Source organism: Rhinatrema bivittatum, chromosome 2 (assembly GCF_901001135.1).
Source record: "Rhinatrema bivittatum chromosome 2, aRhiBiv1.1, whole genome shotgun sequence".
Lineage (NCBI taxonomy): Eukaryota > Metazoa > Chordata > Amphibia > Gymnophiona > Rhinatrematidae > Rhinatrema > Rhinatrema bivittatum.
Window position 1 is genome coordinate 170,034,775 of NC_042616.1, and position 25,671 is coordinate 170,060,445.

At 47.4% G+C, this 25,671-nt stretch overlaps 1 protein-coding gene across 1 annotated transcript in view; it reads right to left on the reverse strand.

The window, feature by feature from the left end:
* PEX1 (peroxisomal biogenesis factor 1) overlaps positions 1–25,671 on the reverse strand; it is a 189,344-nt gene that overhangs the window by 144,427 nt on the left and 19,246 nt on the right. The window contains exons 2-7 of the mRNA XM_029588869.1: positions 21,486–21,629; positions 7,646–7,729; positions 7,435–7,549; positions 6,574–7,349; positions 4,669–4,788; positions 1,659–1,782 (exon numbers count right to left, since the gene is read on the reverse strand). Coding sequence (XP_029444729.1) covers positions 1,659–1,782; positions 4,669–4,788; positions 6,574–7,349; positions 7,435–7,549; positions 7,646–7,729; positions 21,486–21,629 — 1,363 coding nt within the window. The remainder of the gene's footprint in view (positions 1–1,658; positions 1,783–4,668; positions 4,789–6,573; positions 7,350–7,434; positions 7,550–7,645; positions 7,730–21,485; positions 21,630–25,671) is intronic.

Here is a 25,671-nt window from a genome sequence, read left to right on the forward strand (position 1 = left end):
TACTTTAAAATATTATTAAAGTTTACTGAAAGCAACAAAATATAGTATGTAACTCATTTCATAAGACAAACCACATTCCAATTATTTAAGAAAAATGTTTATTAATGTAATCTTTTTTATGCTTTTTTCTTGGTTCTAGATTTGATTATATATTCTCAGTCAGTTTGAATTCTTCAGCATGTGTGGGAACTGGGAGTAAGTCATTTTATTTAACACTTTTCTATACCGACCTTCATGGACAAGAACCATATCGGATCGGTTTACATCGAACAGGGTAAACTGTAGTGCCAACTAACTTAGATCAACAAAGGTGTGGAAGAGACAAAGTTACATTCAGCAGGGAGTAAGAACTTGGGAGCTTAATCAGCTGGTTATAGCAGGCTGAAATTTATAAATATAATACCATTGTTAAGATAATGCATAAGGTGTTTAGGAGTATCGAGGTCTATCGTACAGGCATAAAATAAGGCTGTCATTCAGGCATGTCATTCAGGCATAGAGTAAGGGCAGACTAGTGAATGTCAGGGGGACATGTCATGACAGGATGTGTAGAAAAAAAGCATCAGAGGCAAAAGGTTAGTTTCACTTTATCTAGAGTAGACAATGCTTGGTGGGACTGAAACAGTATTCGTCTCTTGCTGAAGCGCAGGAACAGCAAAAGCAAAGAGTGCAAACTCTGCCATGAGAAGCTGACTGAAATGTCTTTCCAGATGTCTCTTCTGACTGAAAGACATCACTCAAATATTTACAAAAAAAATACTAAAGGAGGAAGAAAAAAAGAAAAAAGCCTCAGCTGAAAGATTTTTCTGGAATTGCTTCAGGATCTGGGAGTTTGAAAATGCCATTAGGAAAACAAGATGATGTGGATTACCCTCAATATGAAACCTTTTGCTGCCATAGAATCACCCACATTCAAGTAAATACATTGGCATGTGACATGACTCAGTCAGCTGTTTTAATAATTTTCTGTTTACTCTATAGAAAGATCAGTTGCTTGATCTACCCAAATGTTTATTTTGGAGGGACAGTTGCTCTTTTGGACCGATGCCCCCATCCCTCTTGGAATGTTTATAACGTGAGCTAGAAAATGTTAAGTTTATTAAAGTACCATTCTTTTTTTTTTGTTTGTTTTACATTTTTCCCCTTTGGCAGTCAAAGCTGGCCAGCAGTCTGGAACCACTCTGGAGCCAGAGCAGTCTAGAGCTGAAGCTGAATTTCTGTCTTGGCTCCGGAGGCAGCCTAGAGCTAGACTACTGGAGTCACTCCGGAGCCAGAAATGGAAAACCCAGGGCATTGCCAAACCTAGAGTTAATTCAGAAAGTAACATCTCTTTTAAACCTTTCCCCGAGGTGGTGGTGGTTTTTCTTTTTAAACAAATGACCAGGGAAATGTCTAATCATGAAGCTCCCCTCAACCTTTTCCTGTAAAAGAAACTGCTGCATTAGGAGAACAGATTTTGGATTTGCCCCTATCATGTACTCATTCTAATGAACTCCCCTGAAGAACACCCTACTCCAACTATACCAACACTAAACAATGTAATCAAAATATTCATCCACAAAGAGATATGTATATATGTTGCAGAAAGTCCACAACGCTTTTAAAATTTCACAGTGAAGATGGATTATTAAAACCAAGTGCACCAGAACTCAATGTACCTTCTTTAAGAGGCAGCTGGATACAGTCTGTAGATGCCATAACCCAAGGGAATGCCACAGTAGTGCCAGATTGTACCCAGGAACTAAAGGCAGATTTGATATCTTCTTCACTTGTGTCTATATCCTGAATAGGGAAAGAAACACAGACCACAGAGAAAAGTGTATTAGATTGTTTAAATTGCTATCCTTTCATTTGTCATTAAGCAGGTCAACTGACACCTCACTAGGTCCCATTAGAAATATGTGCCTTTTTAAAATATGCACTGTCTAGCAGAATATAAAATCAAATAAAGGATCGCCTAATGACTGAAAACTCACTAATAAACCCCACTGATCCTAAATAAAAACATCTGAGAGATAACGATCAAACAAGTTATATTTAGAGTCCAATGAAAAGCTGTCACATATACGTTACTAACTTTCAAGAGCTGTGCTCCCTTTGTCAGGCCAGTGGAAAATGAACTAAAGAGGACTTTGCCGAAATGGACGAGTAAATTATAGGCTGGTATAGATAGTGGTGTCTGTTTTCAAAGTTGTGAAGCCTGTAAAGTAAAAGAACTGGGCTAAGGGGTGATGTATTTGGAGAGGACTGAGAAAGGTGAGAAAGACAGACACTAAGGGCCTTATTCAAAAAGGACTTTTCCTATTCTGTGCCCATAGAAAAGTCTATAATAAGGCCCAATGTCTGGTAATGAGTAAGCAAACCAAAGTTTCTGTTTTCTCATTTTAAAAGTTTTACATTCTTGGGTAGTTCAGAAGTTTCCTTTTAGTATCCTGAACATAAGGTCATATTGATGCGGAGGTTTGGCCTACAAAATTATTTTCCCAGGCTTTGCTTTTCTTTGTGATGTGTTATCTTGTGTCTGAAAAGGTTTGTTTTTGTCTGCCCCATTTCCCCAGTGTAGCTTCCTATAAATGTAGTGCATGTTATCTAATGCAGATAATGTGAAGAGATATGCTACATCAGGGAGCATTTATGAGTTTTTCTACTATAAACCTTCTAGCAAATTTCTCATTAATTCCATTAATATTTTTTAGTAGATAAAACCTCCAACATGTGCTTTCTAATTCAAATATGGGATTATCTTTCCTGTAGCTGAAACTATTTTGCAACGAGTGAGATTAAATATGAACCAGAAGAAACCTTTATCTTGAGGTAAAGCTAAAGGCTATTTGATAAGTGGTAGGTGAGCGTTATCGAGACACGTCCAAGGCATGAGGTGTAGCAGAGCATGCATACTCACTACAACACACTCCCCTTTAATGTAGTCAAAGCACAATTAAGCTGCCAGAGATTGTGATCAAGGTTCCATTATACTATGGCTAAATTTCTGGAGGCCAGATCCATTAACCATTAGCTAGGTAGATATAGGGATCTCTCTTAATTCTGGGAATGAGCAATATGGAAGGATCTTCACATTAGGATCTGTCAAGTACATCCAAGTGACTTGGATTGACCACAGTCACCAAATGGACTATTATCTAATCAAACATGGTGCCTCTAATGGTTTTATTACCCAGTTTTATCCTGCTTTAATCTACTTCCAGCTCTATCAGAACTAGAGCTAGGGTCTGGCACCATGAGCTTTCACGTAAAACTACCCAGGGAATTTCTCCCATTTCATGTCCCCCTCCTACCTAAACATACCTAACCCAGTCTTTGCAGCATCAGTCCTAGGTCAGGAGCCGTGAAGCAGGGCTCCTGAATCTGGCTACCTAGTACTATCCTTAAGCAAGGACCACAGCTTTCATCGATTCAAAATGACAGAAATTCATCAGTCATATCTAATTTGCAGTTAATTCCTCTGTGTGTGTAAAAGCAACCCCCCCAAAACCCACCCTGAGTTGAAACTGTACCCTCCTAACAGCTGCAGGAGTGCATTACGACCTGCAATAATATACTGTCGGGCGGATTTTAAAAGCCCTGCTCGCGTAAATGGTTTTATTACCCAGTTTTATCCTGCTTTAATCTACTGTCTATACTGTCGGGCGGATTTTAAAAGCCCTGCTCGCGTAAATCCGCCTGGATTTATGCAAGCAGGGCCTTGCGCGCCGGCACGCCTATTTTCCATAGGCCGCCGGTGCGCGCAGAGCCCCGGGACGCACGTAGGTCCCGGGGTTTTTCGAAGGGGGAGTGTCGGGGGCGGGACCCGATGACACTGCGTTTCGGGGGCGGGACCGTGGGCGTGGCGCCGGCCCGGGGGCGTGGTCCAGGCCTCCGGACCTGCCCCCGGGTCGGAGGACGGCGCGCCAGCTGTCCGCTGGCGCGCGTAGATTTACGTCTGCTTCTCGCAGGCGTAAATCTAGGAACAAAGGTAAGGGGGGGTTGGTTAGGTAGGGGAAGGGAGGGGAAGGTGAGGGGAGGGCGAAAGGAAGCGGCCTCGGAGGGAACGGAGGCAGGCTGCGCGGCTCGGCGCGCGAAGGCTGCCCAAAATCGGCAGCCTTGCGCGCGCCGATCCAGGATTTTAGAGGATACGCGCGGCTATGTGCGTATCTTATAAAATCCAGCGTACTTTTGTTTGCGCCTGCTGCGCAAAGTACGCGATCGCGCTTTTTAAAAAAATCTACCCGTGTGTGTTAAAAACAAATAAATGTGCAATGCGATGATGTGCTGTGTGTTGCAATATTTATCTATGCGATGCGGTAACGCTATAATTTGTCTAACCACGCCCATTTTTTAATTTTTTTTAATCATGGGCGCTATTGCCACTATATTTATAGCATTTTGATGAATCTAGGCCATTGTTTGTAAGCATTATCTAAGATAGATACTAAAAGCATATCATTGGAACTTAATGGTTCTCTGCTGCCACCTATTTATTGCTCTAGTTTTCTGGTTCTGGGACACTGACAACTGGTGGTAAATAGAGCCAGGCAGAGATTTACGAACATATGGCATGTTTGCTGATGTCTGATCCTTGTATGTGCATTTATAAGATTCCTCAACGTTTCAATGTGAACAAGCTCCCACAAACAAAATTAACAGTTAAAAAACAAAAAATAAACTTACCAAAGTCAGTTTGGGTTGTAGCTTAAGTGATGTGGGAATTTTAGGAACCAAATCTGATGATTTTATTAGGACAGCTGCAGAAATGTCTATTTTCAATGTCTGTCTCAGGCTTTTCGGAATCTGAAATTATTAGCATGAACTTAAAAAGATATATATTCAAGTAGCATATTATGTTATGCAAATATGCAAAAGATTTATTCATAGGAGTGAGAGAAACATGTTGGCAGAGTAACAACAGTCGTATTTGTATTTTTTATGGAAGAAGATTTTCTAGATATGAGCCATACATCACTTCAGATTTAGGTCTTCTTAGCACTAACTGCTCCTAAGTATATTCTTCTTTGACCTCTTATTAACCTTCAAACTTTGAATGTATCAAGTGCCATGGAGTGCTCTAAAAGTCAGCCCAGCATTAGAATATGTCTTTTTCTATAAATGCTGTTCATGCAAAATGTGGTTATCCTGAAGTGTCCTTCCATTATAAGTGGGCATTGGCATTCCTCCTAAGCTGGATGGTGTTGGGTCAGTGAATATGGATGGCACAGACTACTGATAAGATAGCAAGGACTGACAGGTGCAGAAGGTCCTATTTTCCTGTAGGTATTAAAAATCACAAGTTGTGCACACCAATCAAATTTGAGGTCATCCTCTATTTAGAAAAATACAGATTTCATATAGTTAAAAAAATAAAAATAAATCTAAAATGAAAAACTAAGAATGGGTCAGATAAATCCTAGATAGAATAGAACACACAGTTATAGCACTATGCCTAGATTCATGGATGTACCATATCTCTAGGTCATGCCTGGTCTAAAATGGGGCAGGAGACAATCTCCTTTTCTCAAGGATTCATGGTACAACGGGGAACTATTTCCAGGCTACGGCTTAAACTAGCAGCAGCCCTACCTGAGATTTCTTGCTTGCAAATTTTCATGTAACAAAAAGAAAAAAAAAGCAAGCTATGGTACCTTAGTTTGTCCTCCATGGCCCAGATTTACCAGAAAGGACCACTTGTTTAACACATTCATTTGTACAATCCCTTCACACACAATGCTTATTGCAGTTATCAAGGAAACTATAATCTTGGACATTTGATCATTTTCCAAGACAATTTACCATTTTTCACACCTTGCCTGTAATTGTGTTATACTTAATACTGCTGGAGTACTCAGATATCTGACCTGAAAATTGTTTTATTCTTGTTGCTTTCAGAATTACTAAAAAAAAAAAGACATACCCACACTTCTTTCAATTTTCCTTTTTGGCCAGGCAGCCTCCTCCAGCTCAACCAGCACTGATTCTAAGAATACAATGCCATGAGCCTCCATTCACAACTATGTGGGTCTTTTCAAAACACACACACACACAGTTAAAAAAAAAAAAAAAAAAGACAGGCCTAAGTCAGAAGCCTTGGACCTCAACACCCTGAGCAACTGCTTGGGCTTACCCCCTTCTCCACCCAAGGCTACAGGCACTGCCTCTAACACGCCCAGCCAGCTCTTGAATTCTGAAGGTGATTTGAAGACCAAAGAGATTTACCATCAAAAATCCAAAACATTTTTTTTCTGGATTTTTTTTCCCCACCATGCCATTTTTACCACAGCTAATCCAAGGTTTCCCCAAAACATGTCATAAGAATGTTACAGTATTCATCATCACAATGAGCAATACGTTACTCTAGTATACTCCCTTAAAGCCTAAAACCAGACTTGAGAGATGGGGAAGGGGTATAAAAACACCTGTTGTACATTTTTTGGTCTAAAACTGCTTTAACATTAAATATCCACACCACCCGATTTAAAGGGCCCGCGGCGGGAATTGCCCCACAGCATTCTTGTCCTACATTTCAGCCACTTGTTCACGTACAATTTTCTTTTTAAAAAATGATCACATATATAGACTAACCCAGATATTTCCAATATGCGTACGGCCATCTCTGGCCTTAAAATTTATGGCATTTTTCAGGTCCTCAAACTTGTGCCAAACAATTTTCACTATGGAAGTCTCAGCAGAGCCTGGGCTAACATTTGAGCTGGAGTGGTCACTGCTCTGAGAGATACCATCTTGGTTTTGCTTGTCAGAGGACAGCAGACTCTGCCTCTTCTCTTTTTGGCGCTGTCTGGGAGAGTGCAACTTGGTGAGCTCTCCATAGGTCACAGTAATATCTGGTAGTAAAGCATCCGGTTCAAAGTTCCATGGAAAGACGTGGACAGAGTTCTCATCGTTGTGACCTGGATGGGCAGACGATGTCTTTGGGACCCTGTGGGACCAGCTCTTGCACGCTCTGAAGACTCCCTTAAGCTGAATAAAATGTAACTTAGTCTCTTCACATGTAGTTTTTGCACTAGCATTGAAAAGCATCTTCTGTTTCTCTAAACCCAGAGAGAAAACCCTGCCTAAAAAGCTCCGTAGACTTGGAAATGTACTAGGGACAGAGGTTTCTTTTGCACCAGGCATGTTTTGCCCATTGCCTTCCACATTTAACAGATTTTCTTTGGCACTCTGATTTTCTAGAATCTGTTTAGGTTCCGATTTGCTTTCACTAAATACTTCATGTAAGACTTTGGTTGCTGAGGAGGACAAATATGTGGTGCTTTCTTCAGCTTGGCGTGGTTTTGGGCAGACAAAAAGTTCTGTGCGTGGTTCTAGTCTCCCATAGGTAGCTGGTGGTGTCAGTGCACCTGCAATGAAAGAGTAGTGTCAGCAGGATTGTTTCCCAATTTAAAGAAATCAGTGGCAGTGCTGTACATGCAACATGAAACTTACCAATTCTTACATAAATGCAGGTATGTTGTTCAACCCAAACTGGGAAAATGGCTCTGGGAAAGACTATTCGAATCTGATCAAGAAGATGCCTTTCAAGAGATGACGTATGGAGCTCCTAAAATGATAAAAGCAAAGGGATGTCAGAATGTCAGTAGGCTATGGTAAATATTTTGGTTGTATCAATAAGGAAAATCACTGATGTTTCCATTACCAGTATCTCCCAGTCATCAACTGAGAGGGGCTCCACTGCTACATGTTCACAAGAAAGGACCTGGGAGCAGGGCTTGAGAAACACCTAGAGGACATCAACGACAGAACAGTTTTTATTCAAGTTGAGATGTGGGTTTGTTATTTCCAGTCAGGCTTAGTGATATTCTGAATATAAACGTTTTTCCTAATTCTGTTCTATGTAAACCGCTAAATGTAGCGATAGTTACTGTTCCTTGTAAACCGGGGTGATATGTATATTATACAGGAACCTCCGGTATATAAATTATTTAAATAAATAAATAAAATATAAAAGACGCATAGCATTACTTGTAGGGAATTAAAAGGAAGAGGAAAATGGGTAAATGAGAGGAAGTGTCAAGCAACAGTCTACATACATTCAGCAGAGGAACTCATCCTTTAGTTCAAACAGTCTTTAGCCTGGCCTCTGTCTACACTGACCCAAGCAGCAGAAGTCAGGTCCAGGAATCAAACCCAAGTTTCTCACATGAAGGAACCCACAAATACTGGACACGGCTTCATGAGCAAGCTGAGCCTACTGTCTGGCAGTTCCAGGTCAGCTGAGCAACTATTATAAAACTGAACAAGAGTTAGGTAATACAGGGCAAAGGGAACAGTCACTATTCATTGTTTTCATATTAAAAGCAGCAAAGTATTGTATATTCATGCAAAATATTCATTTTTACTGTTTCCTTATGTCTTGATAAAATATTTTCAAGAAAACATTGGAAAACCTTCCTAACCTAAAAGCAGTGGCAACATGCTTGGAAACACATTGGCCACCAACCCAAGGGAATATCAGGAGACGGGGGATCACTTGCATGTGCTCGGAAATACACTGACTCCTGAAATAGTAGGCGTGACAAAGGGGTTGGAACATGGCATAGCATCCATAGTGCACAGCGGTTCATGTGCACCAATTCAAGAAAAAGGGGTGCGCTGTGTAGCCACCAACCAAAATCTCTATTGCCAGGGTCTGGGCAGATTCAGTTTAAATAGTTTGCTGCTCTTGTGATAATCCCAAGTGCGATTGTTTCCCCGCACCTTAGTGGTAGTCTTGCCATCGGCTATCCTAGCTCTCACCTCCAGTCAATGACATCAATCTGCATCCAAGATGGAAACGTTTTCTGCAACTGGAAACAGCATGCAGACTGTAGCAGAGAAGCCAGTCGCTGAAGCGCTGCTCACTAGGCTACTCAATGAGCAACAAAAGCAGTTGTATCTTAGGACCACCACCATTGACGAGAGGGGAAGAAAACTGTAGGGGATAACTGACTGCAGAGGGGAGAAATGTGGGCGAGAGGACCCACAGTATCAAGAGGGAGACAGCTCTTTCAGGAGGACCTGCGTCTGACACCAAAGGCGAGAGGGAGGAAGCAAGGGTGCATGAGCAAGCAGTGCAACAGGAGCAGCTGATAGGAAATGTTATCAGTTTTCTGCTTACCAGCTGTTTAAATGGTAAATTTCCTGTTGAAACAGGGATAGGTCTAGGCAGGAAACTGCCTTCTAAATGCTAATTACCTGTCTCTCTTACAGGTTGAGTCAGTACGGTGCGCTTGACTGAGCTTACTGTAAGGGGTAATAGTGCATTGAAAACGCGCAGCCAAACTCGTGAAAACTAATAGCGCTCATCACATGCAAATGCATGTTGATGAGTCTATTAGTTAGTCGCCCGGGATACTGAAAGTAAAATGTGTGGCCAAGGCACAAATTTTACTCTCAGACATTAACGCCTGCCCTTTAACCATAGAAAGCACCAGGAAAGTGTACAGAAAGCAGAAAAAACTGCTTTTCTGTACATCCTCTGATTGAATATCATAGCAATATTAAGTCGGAGGCCCCAAACATAAAAAAATTAAAATGTTCAAGAAAAAAAAAAAAAAAAATCTGCCCGCCAGTTGGCGGGGTCGAAAACAGATGCTCAAATTTTGCCGGCGTCCGTTTTCTGAACCCGTGGCTGTCAGCGGGTTTAAAAACAGACGCCGGTAAAATTAAGCATCAGTTGTTGGACCCGCTGACAGCCGCCGCTTCCACTTATTAGCGCGGGCCCTAATTTAAATACAAAATTGCATGCCCAGGAGCACCGGCTCTCCCGCGCTTTTTAATGAATCGGCCTGTTAGTTATCAGAGGCTCAGGGAAGGGAGATCACATGTTGGAGGAAACACTGTACTTTTTCATGTACTGATGCACAGGCAAAGAGGGAGACTGCAAGTTGGAGGGAGAGACTTAGCCCTTCTAAGGAGATTTTCAGTACTAGCCAGCTAAGTTTAGGTGGCCAAATTTAAGAGGCCTATATAGGAAAATTGATTCTTATCTGCTAATTTTTGTTCCTGTAGTACCACGGATCAGTCCAGACAGTGGGTTGAGCTTCCTGTCCAGCAGATGGAGACAAGAGAAAAACTCAAAGGGTACCCTGTATCAGGACAGTGCTCACCCTGTGTCCCTTCAGTATAAACATTATCAAAGCAGAAAAGGTAAAGTTAACCAAAGTAACATTCAAACTGTAATTTGAACCCCAAACAATGCAAAGAACCACTCTTAGATATATATCTATCTGGTAAATACTTCCGGTGCCTTATGGTTCTGATATGAAGGAGATATTCTCAAAATCTGTTAGTGAAAAATCTTTGATCAGACGAGTCAAAAATAGAATGCAGCTAGGGTGGGCGTCTGGATTGATCTGTGGTACTACAGGAAAAAAAATTAGCAGGTAAGAACCAAATTTTCCTTTCCCTGTACGTACCTGGATCAGTCCAGACAGTGGGATGTATCAAAGCTTCCCTAAGTAGGGTGGGACCGAGATAGTCCTGCTCGAAGCACCTGTCTGCCAAAGGAACCAAAAACTGGCACCTGTACATCGAGGCGATAATGACGAGCAAAGGTATGAAGAGATTTCCAAGTAGCTGCTCTGCATATTTCTTGCGGGGAAACCAACTGGCTCTCCGCCCAAGAGGTAGCCTGAGAACGCAACGAATGGGCCTTTAAGCCCTCTGGAACCAGCTGACCCAGATAGATATAAGCCAACGCAATCGCCTCCTTTAGCCAGTGAGCGATGGTAGCCTTAGAAGCCTTGTTCCCTGTATTGGGTCCGCTCCATAAAACAAAGAGATGATCAGAGATCTGAAAAGGAAAATTAGTTTCTTACCTGATAATTTTCGTTCCTGTAGTACCAAGGATCAGTCCAGGACACCTGGGTTGTGACTCCGCACCAGTAGATGGAGACAGACTAAAACTTGTGGGCGGAGCCATATATGCCCCTGTGCCAGTCACAGCCCCTCAGTCATACGAATGTCAAAGTAGAAAAGCCATAATACAACATAGCTAACCATACAAACTCGTCAGGTAAACGAAAATAACTCCAACACCCCCACAGGAACCAGACTCTCCAAACCAAGAGAGCGAAGTACAAGGGGTCAGTGTACTGAAGACAACAATGAGCGGACTCTCCGTTATAACAGCGCAGCACTGCGGGCGGGATCCTGGACTGATCCTTGGTACTACAGGAACGAAAATTATCAGGTAAGAAACTAATTTTCCTTTCCCTGTACGTACCAGGATCAGTCCAGGACACCTGGGATGTACCAGAGCTAAATTACCGAGGGTGGGAAGCAGAGAGTCCCGCTCGGAGTACCCTCTCTCCAAAACCCCCGCAATCAGTAGCCCGAACATCCGATCGGCAATGTGTAATGAAGGTATGTAACGACTTCCAGGTAGCAGCCCTGCAAATCGCTTGAGGCGACACCTGTGAAAATTCCGCCCAAGACGCCACTTGAGACCGTGTCGAGTGAGCCGTGAGGCCCCCAGGAATAGGTTTTCCTCCCGCACAAGGTATGCCGAACCAATGGTTCCTTGTTTGCCAACAGACAATCGTCTTGCGGGATGCTGCGGCCCCTTTCTTTGGACCCGAAAAGGAAAACAAAAGATCTGCCATCGGTAGCGTGGAAGGGAACTCCGCACAACAAGTCCCTTGAAGTCCCTCGCTGGAGGATCAGAGGAGCTCCCGTCCGCAAAGCGGGCAGCCCCACTGACTGATGCCGATGAAAAGACGAAACGACCTGAAGGAGAAAGGTAGGGATCGGACACAAGAATACCCCCGAATCAGAAAGACACAAAACGGTACTCTACAGGAGAGAGCCTGCAACTCAGAAAAGCGCCGCGCCGAGGCAAGCGTCACCAAAATACCGTCGTCAAAGAGAGATCCGGAAGAGTTGTGCGCTTCAAGGGTGCAAACGGTGCCGAGCACCAGGTGGAAAGAACCGAATTGGAAAACGCAATGGCGGACGGAGAAGCTTGGCCCCCCAGAGAAAACGGGAAAACATCCGGACCCGCAAGCAACCAAGCGCGGACCCCCCGGGAACTGCATGCCAAGCCTTTGGCCAGACCAGCCTGGAGAAGCCAGAACATCAGATACCGAAGCGGCAGTGGAATCCACACCCCGCTACACGCACCTTACCGCAAAGACTACCCAGGCCCGGACGTACGCCAAGGATGGAGACTGCTGCCCGGAACCTCAGCAGCATAGTCACCAGCGCGGCAGAGTAACCTTCCCCGTTTAGCCGAGTCCTCTCAAAACGCCAGGCCGCGAGACAGAAGGGATTCTCATCCTCCCAACAGACGGGGCCCTGACGGAGGAGCCCCGCGAATCCCTGGAGACGGATGGGACGCATGGGAGCCGCCACCGACAAACTGAACAAGGTCCGCGAACCACGGACGGTGAGACCATGCCGGAGCCCCCATGATCACGTTGAACACGTTGAACGGGTGCAAATCTATGCGGCGCATAATCGTGCCGAACATCGGCCACGGAGGAAAGACGTACAGCCGGACATCCGTCGGTCAGGGAAGCACCAAGGCGTCGACTCCTTCTGCTGCTCTTCCTCGGCGCCGACTGAAGAATCGTGGAGCCTTCGCATTATGGCCTGTGGCCAACCAGTCCACGTGGCCTGTGGCCCTCCAGTCCATGTGGGGAATACTCCACGTCTTGCAGATGAGGCGAAACTTCGACCGCCAGCTCCCATGCCCCGGGATCCAGATGATGACGGCAGAAAATCCGCCTGGACGTTGTCGACCCCGATGATGTGAGAGGCTGCAATGTATGTGAAGCTGCAATGGACGTGAGATTTTGCTCCGACCAAGCCATCAAGAGCCGCGCCTCGTCTGCTACCTGTGGACTTCTCGTCCCTCCTTGGCGAGTGATGTAGGCCACTGCGGTTGCGTCGTCCGACAAAACACAGACTGCCCGTCCCCTCAGCAGAGGTAGGAACGATTGCAGTGCCAGACGGACCGCTCTGGTCTCCAGTCGGTTGGTAGCCCATCGGGCTTGAGACGCTGACAGTAGGCCTTGAACTGACGTCCCTAGGCAGACTGCTCCCCATCCGGAGAGACTGGCATCCGTGGGCACCACTGTCCGGTTGGGCAATAGGAGTGACCCTGGAGAGGTCAAAAGACTGGAATCGAGCCACCAGGACTGGCCGGATCTCGCCCGGCCTACGAGTGGAAATGGACGGTAGAATGCTTCCGAAACCGGCTGCCAGCGGGATGGTAAGGACGCCCGCAATGGCCGTAGATGAGCAAACGGCCAGTGGACCAACACGAGAGTGGAGGCCATAGTACCCAGGACCATGAAGTAATCGCCGACCCGCGGTAGCCGGAGCGACAGCAAGCGCCTCACTTGAGCCTGTAGTTTGCACTTTCCTTCCTGTGATAGGAACGCCCTGCCCCGTTTCATCGAATACGGCTCCAAGGCATTGCAGGGTCTGCGTGGATACCGGCGGGGGTACCAATGGACTTCTTGTTGAACTCGACTAGCCAGCCTAGAGACTGCAGGAGTTGTAGGCCCCTGGCCACTGACAGTCGACACTGATCCTCGGACTTCGCCCGAATCAACCAATCGTCCAGGTAAGGATGAACCAGAAATCCTCCCGGCGAAGTTGCGCCACCACCACGACCATCATCTTCGTGAAAGTACGAGGCGCCGTTGCGAGCCCCAAACGGGAGAGCCGTGAATTGATCCTTAGGCATCGCTGAAGAGAAGGTGGAATGCCTACATGAAGGTACGCCTCCGTGGAACCTAGTGAGGCTAGGAACCCTCCTGGACGCACCGAGGCGATCACCGACCGAATAGTCTCCATTTGGAAGTGAGGCACCCGCAGGCATCTATTCACCCCTGTTAGATCCAGGATTGGTCTTGAAGTGCCGTCGTTCTTTGGAACAATGAAGCAAATAGAGTGACGTCCTTCGCCGTGCGGACTGATCGGAACGGAGGAAATGGCTCCCAAATGTTCCATGCCCCGGATGGTGATTAGCACTGCTGCCTTCGCTTCGGGAGCCTTGCACGGCGAGACCAGGAATTAGTGTGCTGGGGAACGAACAAAATCTAATGCGTAGCCGTGCTTCATCACGTTGCGGACCCCCCTGGCCCGATGGTATCCAGGCCCCCTCGCTGACGGGGCTCCACCCTGTCTATCGGAGCGTGTACCCCGAAAAGACTGCTGCCATTGATGGTTACGGGAAGAAGCCGACCTATAAGAAGAACCGGTAGACCTGTGATGACGCGACTTCCTGGGCCCTCGGAACCGGGATCTGGGCGAGCAGACGGAGCGCGCCCTGAATCTGTCCTCGGGCAGCTGCTGTGAACGAACCATCTGCAGCCAGGTTGCGCAGCCACAGCAGCAACGCGTCGAAACAGCCGCCACCCCGGACCTAGCGGACGTACGCAGCAAATCGTGGAGAGTATCTGCCCCATACGCTATTGCTGCCTCCAACCTATCTGCCTGTGATGCCTCTTCCGCCGACAGACCTGCATTCGCCTGAAGAATATGGGCCCAGCGCAGACTCGCTCACATAGCGAAGTTGGTACAGAAAGCAGCCCGCACACCCAGGGCAGTCACCTCAAAATCTTCTTGAGTTACACGTCCAGCTTCCTATCCTGTATATCCCGGAGAGCCGTGGCTCCCGTAACCGGAATGGCCGACCTCTTCGTCACCGCAGAGACTGCGGAATCCACCTTGGGCCGGCAAAGGAGTGCCAGCACATCCTCCGGTAGCGGGTAAATCTTGTCTATGGCCGTACCGACCTTAAAGGCGTATCCCATTCATTGAACAGGAAAACTGTCGATGAAAATTGAAAAGGAAAATCCTACTGTCGGCCCCGAGAGACCTATGCTCCTCTTCCTTGGAGAGCATCGGATCCAGGATTGCCTCATGGCAGATCCATGTTTGTCTCTCGACGGGCCCCCCCCAGCTGAGCCTCCATTGCCAGTTCCTGAAGCATTGCTGGAGTTAGTAGGTACAGTTCCTCCCTGCGAAAATAGTCGTACCACCTGGGGGACATCCCCTTCTATGGCGAGTGCTCCTTTGCCCGCACTGGGCTGGGCAGGACCGTCCGCAGCCGAGGACCGTCCGCAGCCGCCTCCCCGGCCCCCATCAGGGACTCCTCTGGAGACTCTGAGTCAACTGCCGATGAAGAATCCGTCTCAGACTCCTGAGGTACGCCACGCGGCAGACGCTTCCCCCGCGAGGGCTCCCGAGAGCCCCACGCAACATCCATAGTGTTCTAGCCTTCGGAACAGACCTGCGGGTGGCCCCCCCCCCCCCCCCCCCCCCCCGCGCGACGCCCCTCCGGCAGCGCTAAATATGCTTATATTTTAAAAACCCTGCACAACAGAAGCGCAAAAAAAAAAAAAAACAGATAAAAATCTGAAGAACCATCCGCGGGAGTCAACGGGGAACGAGGCCCCTCCGTAGGGACCCCCCCCGCCGGATCCCGCTGCGGGGAAAGCGCGGGGGGCAGGGCTGTATCCCCTGTTGTGAACCGAGCGATTTCGCGGCCGGAACTAAAATGGCCGCCGCGCGCGCACAGTGCAGGAGAAAAACCAACATCTTGGGGCCGAACAGTCGAGCCCCCCCGCGCAGCGGCGATTGCGCGGTTCTGGACTGGGCCCCCCGAGGCGCTCCGGACACTCCCTCTCTGCCCGTGCGACCGTAGCTGCAGAGGCCCTGCCACGAAAAGCGTGCGCGAGCCGAGCCGCAGGCCCGGCAGGCCGACCCTCGTGGCCTGCCGGCGAGCGCAACGAAAAAACGGGCGGGAAACGCGGCGAAATGTGAAGTAAAAGTAAGAATTCAAAATCGGCGACCTCCCTCCTGCTACCGGCGCCCCCCCCTCAAAACGGAGCGAAGACGCGAGGGAACGGAGAGCCGCACAACGAAACAAAAACCCTTTTTTTTTTTTTTTTTTAAACAAAGCTTGCAGCTGTCCTTGGTTCTGGAGCCCTTTTCCTGCAGGGGTGAGTGAACCGGGCTCCCCGGTGTCACCCCTGACGCTGCCACTAGCTCAGCCGGGTCCTCAACCCTGGCAGCGGCCTCAACCGGGGGAGGGTAGTCCCCTCAGGACCTCTCAACCCCCCCGGGAGGCAGGGCACCCGGGACTAAAATTAAAAACAAAACCCAATTTGCCACGAATACCTCGCAAAAACAGTCAGGCCTAACAAAATTAGCCCCTAAAAACCAAAACTGACTAACCACCAAAATCAGGTCAGGCAGGGCTGTGACTGGACCTGCACCATCTACTGGAGACAGAGTATGACTGAGGGGCTGTGACTGGCACAGGGGCATATATGGCTCCGCCCACAAGTTTTAGTCTGTCTCCATCTACTGGTGCGGAGTCACAACCCAGGTGTCCTGGACTGATCCTGGTACGTACAGGGAACTCATTTGTGACAGCTAAGTATTGCAGTAGCACTCTTTTCATATCAAGTCGCATTAGGTCTCCGCCAGGCGTGCTCGCAATGTCTTCTGGAGAAAAGGCAGGTAGCTCCACTGGCTGATTTAAGTGAAAGGAGGGCACGACCTTTGGTAAAAAGGATGGTACTCTCTTGAGGGAAACAACTGAATCAGAAAAACTAAGAAATGGTTCCCTACGGAGCTCGGACATTCTCCTGGCTGAGCAGATAGAGACCAGAAATACAGACTTAAGAGTCGGGTCTTTGAGCGTGGCCCGCCTGAGAGATTCGAAAGGCGCCCCGCAGAGAACTCAAAGTTCCAGATTAAGGCTCCATGACGGACAAGTAGCCCAGACAGGTGGGTTCAAATGCTTAGCCCCTTGAGGAACCCCATGACATCTGGGTGGGTCGCCACCGTGTAACCATTGACCCACCCTAAGAGGGAACCGAGAGCCGAAACTTGAACCCGCAGGGAACTGAAAGACAAACCCTTGGAGAGGCCATTCTGTAGGAAAGATAGGACCTGGGACATCGGGGCCTTGCACCCCGGGACTCCTGAGTCAGCACACATCGTCTCAAACACTCTCCATACCCGAACATAAGTGAGAGATGTTGAAGTCTTATGCGCACGCAACAAGGTGGAAATGACCTCCTCCTTATAACCCTTCTTCCTCAGCCTGCGCCTCTGAAAAGCCAGGCCGCTAGACAAAAGCGATCCACCTGATCTAAAAATACAGGACCCTGCCGCAGTAGGTTTGGGAGGTGACAGAGGCAAAGAGGACCATCCATCGCGAGGTTCACCAGATCCGCGAACCATGGTCTCTGGGGCCATTCTAGCGCTACAAGAATGACTGGCCCCGTGTGAAGCTCTATTCTTCTGAGTACCTTTCCCACCAGTGGCCAGGGTAGGAACACGTAGAGGAAAATGTCACAAGGCCAGGGGAGCACCAGGGCATCCACCCCTTCTGAGCATTGCTCCCACTGCGACTGAAGAATGTGGGAGCCTTCGCATTCCTCAGGGTGGCCATCAGGTCTAAGTAGGGGGCTCCCCACTTGCGCACGACAAGATCCATCGCCTCTTCGGACAACTCCCACTTTCTGGGGTCTAGGTGTTGATGACTTAGGAAGTCGACGTGAATATTCTCCTTCCCCGCAATGTGAGAGGCTGCCAGTCAATCCAGATGGCATTCCGCCCAAGAGAACAGCTTGCTGGCTTCCAGGGCCACCAGACGACTCCTGGTGCCTCCCTGGCGATTGATGTAAGCTACTGTGGTGGCGTTGTTGGAAAGGACTCACACAGCTTTGCGACAGATCAAGGGCAGGAAAGTCTTGAGTGCCAGATGTACTGCTTGGGCCTCCAGACAATTGATGTGCCACCGGGCTTGAACTGGGGACCATTGTCCCTGGGTAGGCTGATTCTGACACAGCACTCCCCAGCCTGGCATCAGTCGTAACAATAATCCACTGGGGCATCTTCAGGGGCATCCCCTTCGAAAGGTGAGCGAGAGAGAGCCACAACTGCATGCTGGCGATGGTAGAGTCAGAGAGAGAGGTAGAAGTGTTTGAAGCTTCTCCGTGATCGGCTTCCGCAGGACAGCAAAACTTTCTGCAAAGGACACGTGCGCAAAAGCCCAAGGAACCAAATCTATAGTTGAAGCCATAGAGCCCAGGACCTGGAGATAGTCCCAGGCCGTGGGCACCGAGAGAGATAACAGATGATGTACTTGATCCATGAGCTTGAGTGCCTGTACGTCGGGCAGCAACACTTTGCCCACACGGGTGTCTAAGCGTGCTCCTAGGAAATCCAGGACCTGAGAGGGCTTGAGGTTGCTCTTGGAGAAATTGACTATCCACCCGAGGGAGGTGAGGAGAGACAAGAACCTGTTGACAGCTATTGTGCAAAGCTTCTCCGATTTTGCCCGAATGATCCAGTCATCCAGGTAAGGATGGACTAGGACTCCCTCCCGGTGAAGGAAGGCCGCCGCCACCACCTTTGGTGAATGTGCGAGGAGCGGTGGCGAGACTGAATGGGAGCGCCCGGAACTGGTAGTGCCGCCCCAGGATGTGGAAACGAAGATATCTCTGGTGTTCCTAGTGGATCGGGATGTGCAGGTAGGCCTCCATCAAGTCGAGAGAGGCAAGGAATTCACCTGAGCGAACCACCGCTATAACCACCCTCAGGGTCTCCATCCGAAAAAGGGGAACCTTGAGCGCCTTGTTGACTCTCGAGGTCCAGGATTGGCCAAAAAGAGCTGTCCTTTTTGGGGACGACGAAGTAGATGGAATACTGGCCAGATCCCTGTTCCTCCAGGGGGACCGGGACTATGGCACCGAACTCTTGAAGCCTGTCTAGAGTCTGGCACACTGTTGGATGCTTCTGGCTCCCGCAGGGAGAGATTAAGTAGCGGTCCGGGAGATCCTGAGCAAATTCTAAAGCGTAGCCTCTTTCGATTACCTCGAGGACCCACTGATCTGAAGTAATTTTGACCCATTCCTTGTGAAATTGGGACAGACATCCACCTAAGTTGGGAACGGAGGAATAGGCCGGCCGCATCTCATTGGGAGGACTTCGTGGCTGATCCTTGAGGGTGGCTATCCCGGAATGGGCGTCATCCACGAAAGGAATGAGACCATGATTGCGATCTAGTGGAGGACTATCTTTGGGACGGCCCCTGTGGCTTGTACCTGCGCTACCCCATGAAACGTGAGCGCGAAGGAAAAAAAGACTTAGACTGTTTAGGGCGGTTCTCAGGCAGCTTATGAACCTTGTTGTCGCCCAAGGATTTAATAAGCCGTTCCAGGTCCTCACCAAAAAGCAACTTACCCTTGAAGGGGAGAGTGCCCAACTGCGATTTAGAAGAGGAGTCTGCCGCCCAATTCCGCAGCCAGAGGAGTCATCTGGCCGACACCGCAGAAACCATGGCTCTAGCCTGCACCCTGAGAAGATCATAGAGGGCGTCAGCCCCATATGCAACCACTGCTTCCAGCCACTCCGCTTGTTCCACCTCTGCAGATGGGAGGTCCTGGATGCTGAGTAGTTGTTGAACCCACCTGAGGCTTGCCCGCTGCATGAGACTGCTACAGACTGTCGCCCGAACACCGAGCACTAGGACTTCAAAAATCCTCTTGATAAGTACCTCCAACGTCCGATTCTGAAGGTCCTTCAAAGCCGTCGCTCCCACCACTGGAATGGTGGTTCTCTTTGTTACAGCGGACACCAAAGCATCCACCTTAGGGACTTTGAGCATCTCGAGGCATTGATCCGGGAGGGGGTAGAGCTTGTCCATTGCCCTGTCCACCCATAACCCGGATTCCGGAGCTTCCCATTCCTGGAGCAGTAACTGCATTAGCACAGGATGGAGGGGCTCTCAGTCCTGCCAGGACAGGGTCCACGTTACTGGAAGCCTGGGTACTCGTGGCATCCTCCGGAGGGGCATCGATGCCCAATTCAGCTAGAACAAAGGGTATGAGTGGGTCCAGCTCCTCCCTCTGGAATAAGCGCAGGACACAAGGGTCATCGCAGTTGACTGGGGGATTCAGAGATATAGAATCTGCATCCGGATCAGGGTCAGGAAGCTGTGGAGGGGTAGGGGGATCCGGCAGGTTTTGCACCCCTGGAATAGTCCGAACCAGATTGGTCCCCTGGGAATCTGGAACCCTAGGTGCCTGGTCAGGAGACACCCTAGGCACCTTTGCAGGAGGAGGGCCTATAGGAGCCTGCAGGGGAGGGGGGGTCTTTGGGAGGGGGGGGGGATGATCACTCTGCTGCAGTAAATTAGGGACATAAGCTTAATGCAATAAAAGTCCAAAATCCATTGTGAAATGGGAGGGGGCTTTCCCTGGCATTGGAAGAGGGGAAATATCATCCTGAGGATCAGGAATCACATCTGGAGAGTCCACAGGGCTTAAATCTGGTGGGGAAAATGGCTGCCATTCCCACGGTTTTCAGGAACAGGGCCTACCTAGCAGCGCACTTGCCGGCTCGAACAGAAACAGCTGATTTCGTCGGCATTGAGGAGGGCCCTTCCCCGCCGATTAAGCAATTTGAGCAAACCCCCTTGCGGGAGAGCCATGAAGCCGGCTCACCACATGCCACACAAAATGGCGACCGAAGCATCGGGGGGGGGGGGGGGGGAGAGAGCAAGGAGTCACCAAGAAAAAAGTAAAATCCTGGTGTGCCTGGCTGCAGGAGAAAAGAAAATCTGCTCAGTGCTCCTTTCCCCTAAGCTGCCTGTCAGTCCTTGTCCAAGGTACTGAATGAAAATAAAATGTTCTTTCTGCTGTTTGTTTGGGTTTTTTTAAACAGCTTAAAGGGGCAGAGGAATGTACTTCTCTGAATCCAGAAGACCCGAGGCATGACACATCTCAGGGGTCTGAAGGGGGTAGGGACTGGACCACCAGTATCACCCCAAGCCAGGCAAGCGATCACCGGGAAAAAGGGTCCTAGGCTGAATCAATCAAGGGGACAGGTCCCCCCTAGGCCCAATCAAGAGCTAGAAGCAGAACAAACTGCTCCAGTATACCTTGACAAATTTTTATTTTTTTTTTTTTTAATATTGAGAATTAAACTAGTACTTGCTTGATCCTTAAAAGCAGAGAAAGGAGGAAGAAGAAACTTCCGCAAACCAAAAACTGCTACAAGAAAGGGAACCACAGGTTCTACTATCTGCATCTGCTGGAGACAGAGAAATACTGAAGGGACACAGGGTGAGCACTGGCCTGATATGGGATATCCTTTGAGTTTTTCTCTGTCTCCATCTGCTGGACAAAAGGCTCAACCCACTGTCTGGACTGATCCAGGTACATACAGGGAACTAGCCAGATAAGTTTTAGCTAAGAATCTCAAGATTCTTCCTTTTAGCCACACAGCAGCAGCAAATTTTCTGGTGCACCACCAACTTAAGAAGTCACCCAATGCTCCTAGTGGGGGGGGGGGGGGTATGTTGGATGCTCATGCTGATCTCCCTCCCCATTAACTTTTTTTTTTTTAATTGATGGTAGAATAAGGCCAACCTTCTATACGATTTCTTCAGTGTGCATTATCAAAGGCACATAAGCTTGTCCTTTTAACATATTTGCTAAAAATGTTATGCTTTTTCAAACCTGCTCTCCATCTTTCATGCCAAGTTTCTCGCCCAGTTGTCGGTTAATCTCTGCAACATTTTCACCTTGGTGATTATGATGGCGGATTTCCACCCAGCTCAGGAACACAGGATCTTCACCCCACAACACTTCTATGGCTTGGTTCTGTTAGATGGAAGTCAGAAAAGGAAACATACTAAAATATAAGCAAAAATGCAAAACTATCTTCCAGCATCAGTTAAGTTTTGGGGTTTTTTTTTACCCAGCAGGACAGTGAATAGTTTAAACCAGGGGCTGAAACTCAGTAAAGAAAATTCACATCTAAAATTCAAACAGATCATCTTTATAGTCACAAGTGAAACATCTTAACTGGTGATTTTTAAGACTAAGAACATAAGAAATGCCAAGGGTCCATCAAGCCCAGCATCCTGCCCAAGACAGTGGCCATCCAGTTCACAAGTACTCAGCAGGATTCCAAAGAATAGATTCAAACCTTTTCTCTCATAACCAGGGATAAGCAGTGGCTTTCCCAAGTCTGCAAGGCTAATGATGGACTTTTACTCCAGGAACTTGTCCAAACCCTTTTAAAACCCAACTTTGTTAACTGCTTTCACTAAATCCTCTGGCAACAAATTTGACAGTTTAATTGTGCACTGAGTAAAAACATACCATCTCCCATTGGTTTTAAATGTCCTCCATGTTAGTAGGACCAGGGAATGCTTCGTGAAGCTATCTGAAAAGGTAAATAACTGTTGCCATACAAGATTTTATAGACTTCTATTATATTTTCTCTCAGTCATCTCTTTTCCAAGCTGGAGCCCTAACCTGTTTAGCCTCACCTAATCATTCCATCCCCTTTATCATTTCGGTTACCATTCTCTGTACCTTTTCTAGTTCTGCTTTATCTTTTTTGAGAAGCAGTGACCAGAACTCAAGGAGCAATCTCACCATGCATCGACAGAAGCATATCTTCTGTTTTATTTTTCATTCTTTTCCTAATAACTAACGTTCTATTTGCTTTTTTTTTTTTTTTTTTTTTTAAATTGCAACTGGACAGAGGATTTCAAAATATTATCCACAATGACTTCAAGATCTTTTCCCTGGGATGTAATGCCTAATAAATGGGAAGCCCTGTTATACAGTTCTTACCTCCTGCTAATAGAGGGCCTTGGTGGGCCACCTGGACTAGCTGTTTATTCCTCCAGTCTCTATGCACCAAACTTCCTGCTGGCAGCAGTCTTGATCCTGTCTGGGCCCAGTTATATTCCAGATTCCCAGTCTATACTTTGCCGGCGCTTGGTCTTTGTGGTCTTATGTTTGGTCCTAGGCTCGGTTCTATATTCCATGTTCCTGTTTGGTTCTTGCTTGCTTCATGTATCCAGTCCAAGTTTGGGCTCTACATTGTCTTAGTGTACTTCCTATTGTTCCTATCCAAGTCCTGCCAGCTGCCAGCACTTGAGGGCTCAACTCAAGGGGAATGTGGACACTGCAGGTAGAACACATCCTGCCCTTTTTAAAGTTAGAGCTCTAGGCTTATCCTATCTGCACACAGGCCGCTCCAGACTTTGGGGTCACACCACTTGATGACTACACTGGCAAAATATGGAACTCAGCTTTGTGTATCTATAATTTGGATTATTTTTCCCTATATGTATCACTTTGCACTTGTACTTATTAAATACATTTCATCTGCCATCTAGGTGCTCAGACCCCTATTCTCTTAAGTTCTTTTGCAGTTCTTCTCAATCAACTTATCTAACAATTTTGAATAATTTTGTATCAACTGTGAATTTGATCATCTCACTCTACTTCCTTTTCCAGATCATTTACAAATACATTAAAAAGCAGTCTCAGTAAAACAGTGCACTCTATTTACCTTTCTCTATTGAGAGAAATTACCATTCAGTCCTACTCTGTTGCCTCTGATCCCATGACTTTTTAATTTCCTGAGTCTCTCATGAAAGACTTGGATTTTCAGAAGTGACCTAACAGATACACTATATCAACTAACTCACCCTTGGTTCACATGTTTGTTAACCTCTTCAAAAAATGGTGAAATATGTTCTTAATCAGATCATTTCCTTTCCTCCTAGCAGACTAGTCCACACCTGCAGGACTACCCTGTGTACCAGTAGGTGGAGGCAGAAAACTTATGTTTCTATACGCTATTGCCGCTATATACTCAGGGATAGCCAAGGTGGTTCTCCAGTAAACTCTTGCCCTAGCCCATCAAGCTGATGATCTGCCCTTTTGTTAGTATTCCCCCCCTTTTTTTTTCTTTGGGGGGGGGCTTGGACTAAAGGAAAGGAAATTTTATTTATTTTTTTATTTAGCGTTTTTTATATACCGAGGTATAGCAGAGTTGCCTTCACTCCGGTTTACATTATAACAACCAGTTACATTGAAATTTGACAAATTACATTAAACAGACTGAGAAACTGACATATAAAATTAGTCTAAACAAAAACAAGATATACTATAAGTTAGGTATACTGAAAAAACAGGGTTCATAGATAATAGGAGATATCTGTAGTTAGTAAGCAGGATAAATTGTCCAATCAGGAGACTGATAGATATGAGATCAACAGTCCGAGCTGTCAGTAAGAGATTGGCTTAGTAGCCAAGATTTTAGTTCTTTTTTAAAAGATTTAGGGTTTTCTTGACCAGCGAGGTACTGAGGTAGTGAGTTCCATAATTTTGGGCCGATGATGGAAATGGATCTATTTCTGGTGGAAGAGAGTTTGGCTAGAGGGAGAGATGGAATCACAAGTTGTATTTTACTAGTTGTTCTTGTAGTGCGTAGGGAGTGGTGGATATGTATGACATCATCAAGAGCAGTGTAATCTGCTTTGTAAATTGCTTTCTGCAGTATTGAGAGGACTTTGAATTCGATTCTTTTCTCAATTGTGAGCCATTGTAGTTGGTTGAGAACAGGAGTGATGTGTTCAGATTTTCTTTTCCCCGTTAAGATTCTGGCAGCGGTATTCTGAAGAAGCTATAATGGTCTTAGGGATGACTTATTTGGTAAGTACAAATTTCACTTTCCCTTTTTGTCCTACAGACTGGTCCACACCTGCGGGATGTGCCCGAGCAGTACCTAGTTTGGGCAGGACCTGACCCCTGTGGCTCCCAATACCTGTTTACTAAAACTCAGCTCCTTCTCTATCTGCAGGTCTAGCCTATAATGCTGTGAATTGCCCCAGGAGGACCATGTTGCTGCTCTGTGAATATCCTAAAGGCATTGCTGCCCTGCTCTTTGCCCACAAAGCTACTTGTGCCATCGTTGAATACACGCACAAAGCCCCCAGGGCCTGCTTTCCTTACCCAATATTGGTGCTACTATCACTTCCTTAATCCAGCATACAATTGAGGGTTTAGATGCAGCCTGGCCCTTTCTTTGGCCCTCCAGCAGGACAAATATCCTGTCCGTCTTCCTGAACTTATTGGTGAGCTTAAAGTAATGTAGCAGCATCCTTTGGACATCTAGCGGGTGAGGTTTCCCCCCTGCCTCTCCGTCAGCTGGTAATACAATCTCTTGGTTTGAGTGAAACTCTGACACTACCTTAGGTAATAAGGACAGGATGGGATGGATAACTATTCTGTTCCTGTGGAGGAACAGGTAGGGCTCGGATCTCCAAAACTCTCCTAGCTGAACATATCGCCATTAGAAAAACTGCTTTCAGTATCAGGGCCTTTAATGTTACCCCTCTGAGCAGTTCAAAGGGTGCCTTGGCTAATACCCTTAGAACCACATCAAGGTTCCATGTGGGCATAACTTGGTGCTTTGGTGACCGAACATAATTTACTGCTCTTAAGAAGCATACTGGGGTAGATTTTATAAATTTGCTCGAGGGCGTACTTTTGTTCGCGCACCAGGCACAAACAAAAGTACGCTGGATTTTATAAGATACGTGCGTAGCCGCGCGTATCTTATAAAATCCGGGGTCGGCGCGCGCAAGGGGGTGCACATTTGTGCAACCTGTGCGCCCCTCCGAGGCTGCTCCGAAATCGGAGCGGTCTTGGAGGGAACTTTCCTTTGCCCTCTCCCCACCTTCCCGACCCTATCTAAACCCCCCTACCTTTGTTGCCAGATTTACTCTGCGCGCGCCAGCGGGCTGCTGGCGTGCCATCACCCGACCCGGGGGCTGGTCCGGAGGCCTCGACCACGCCCTCCGCCCCCGGGCCGGCACCACGCCCCCCAGCCCTG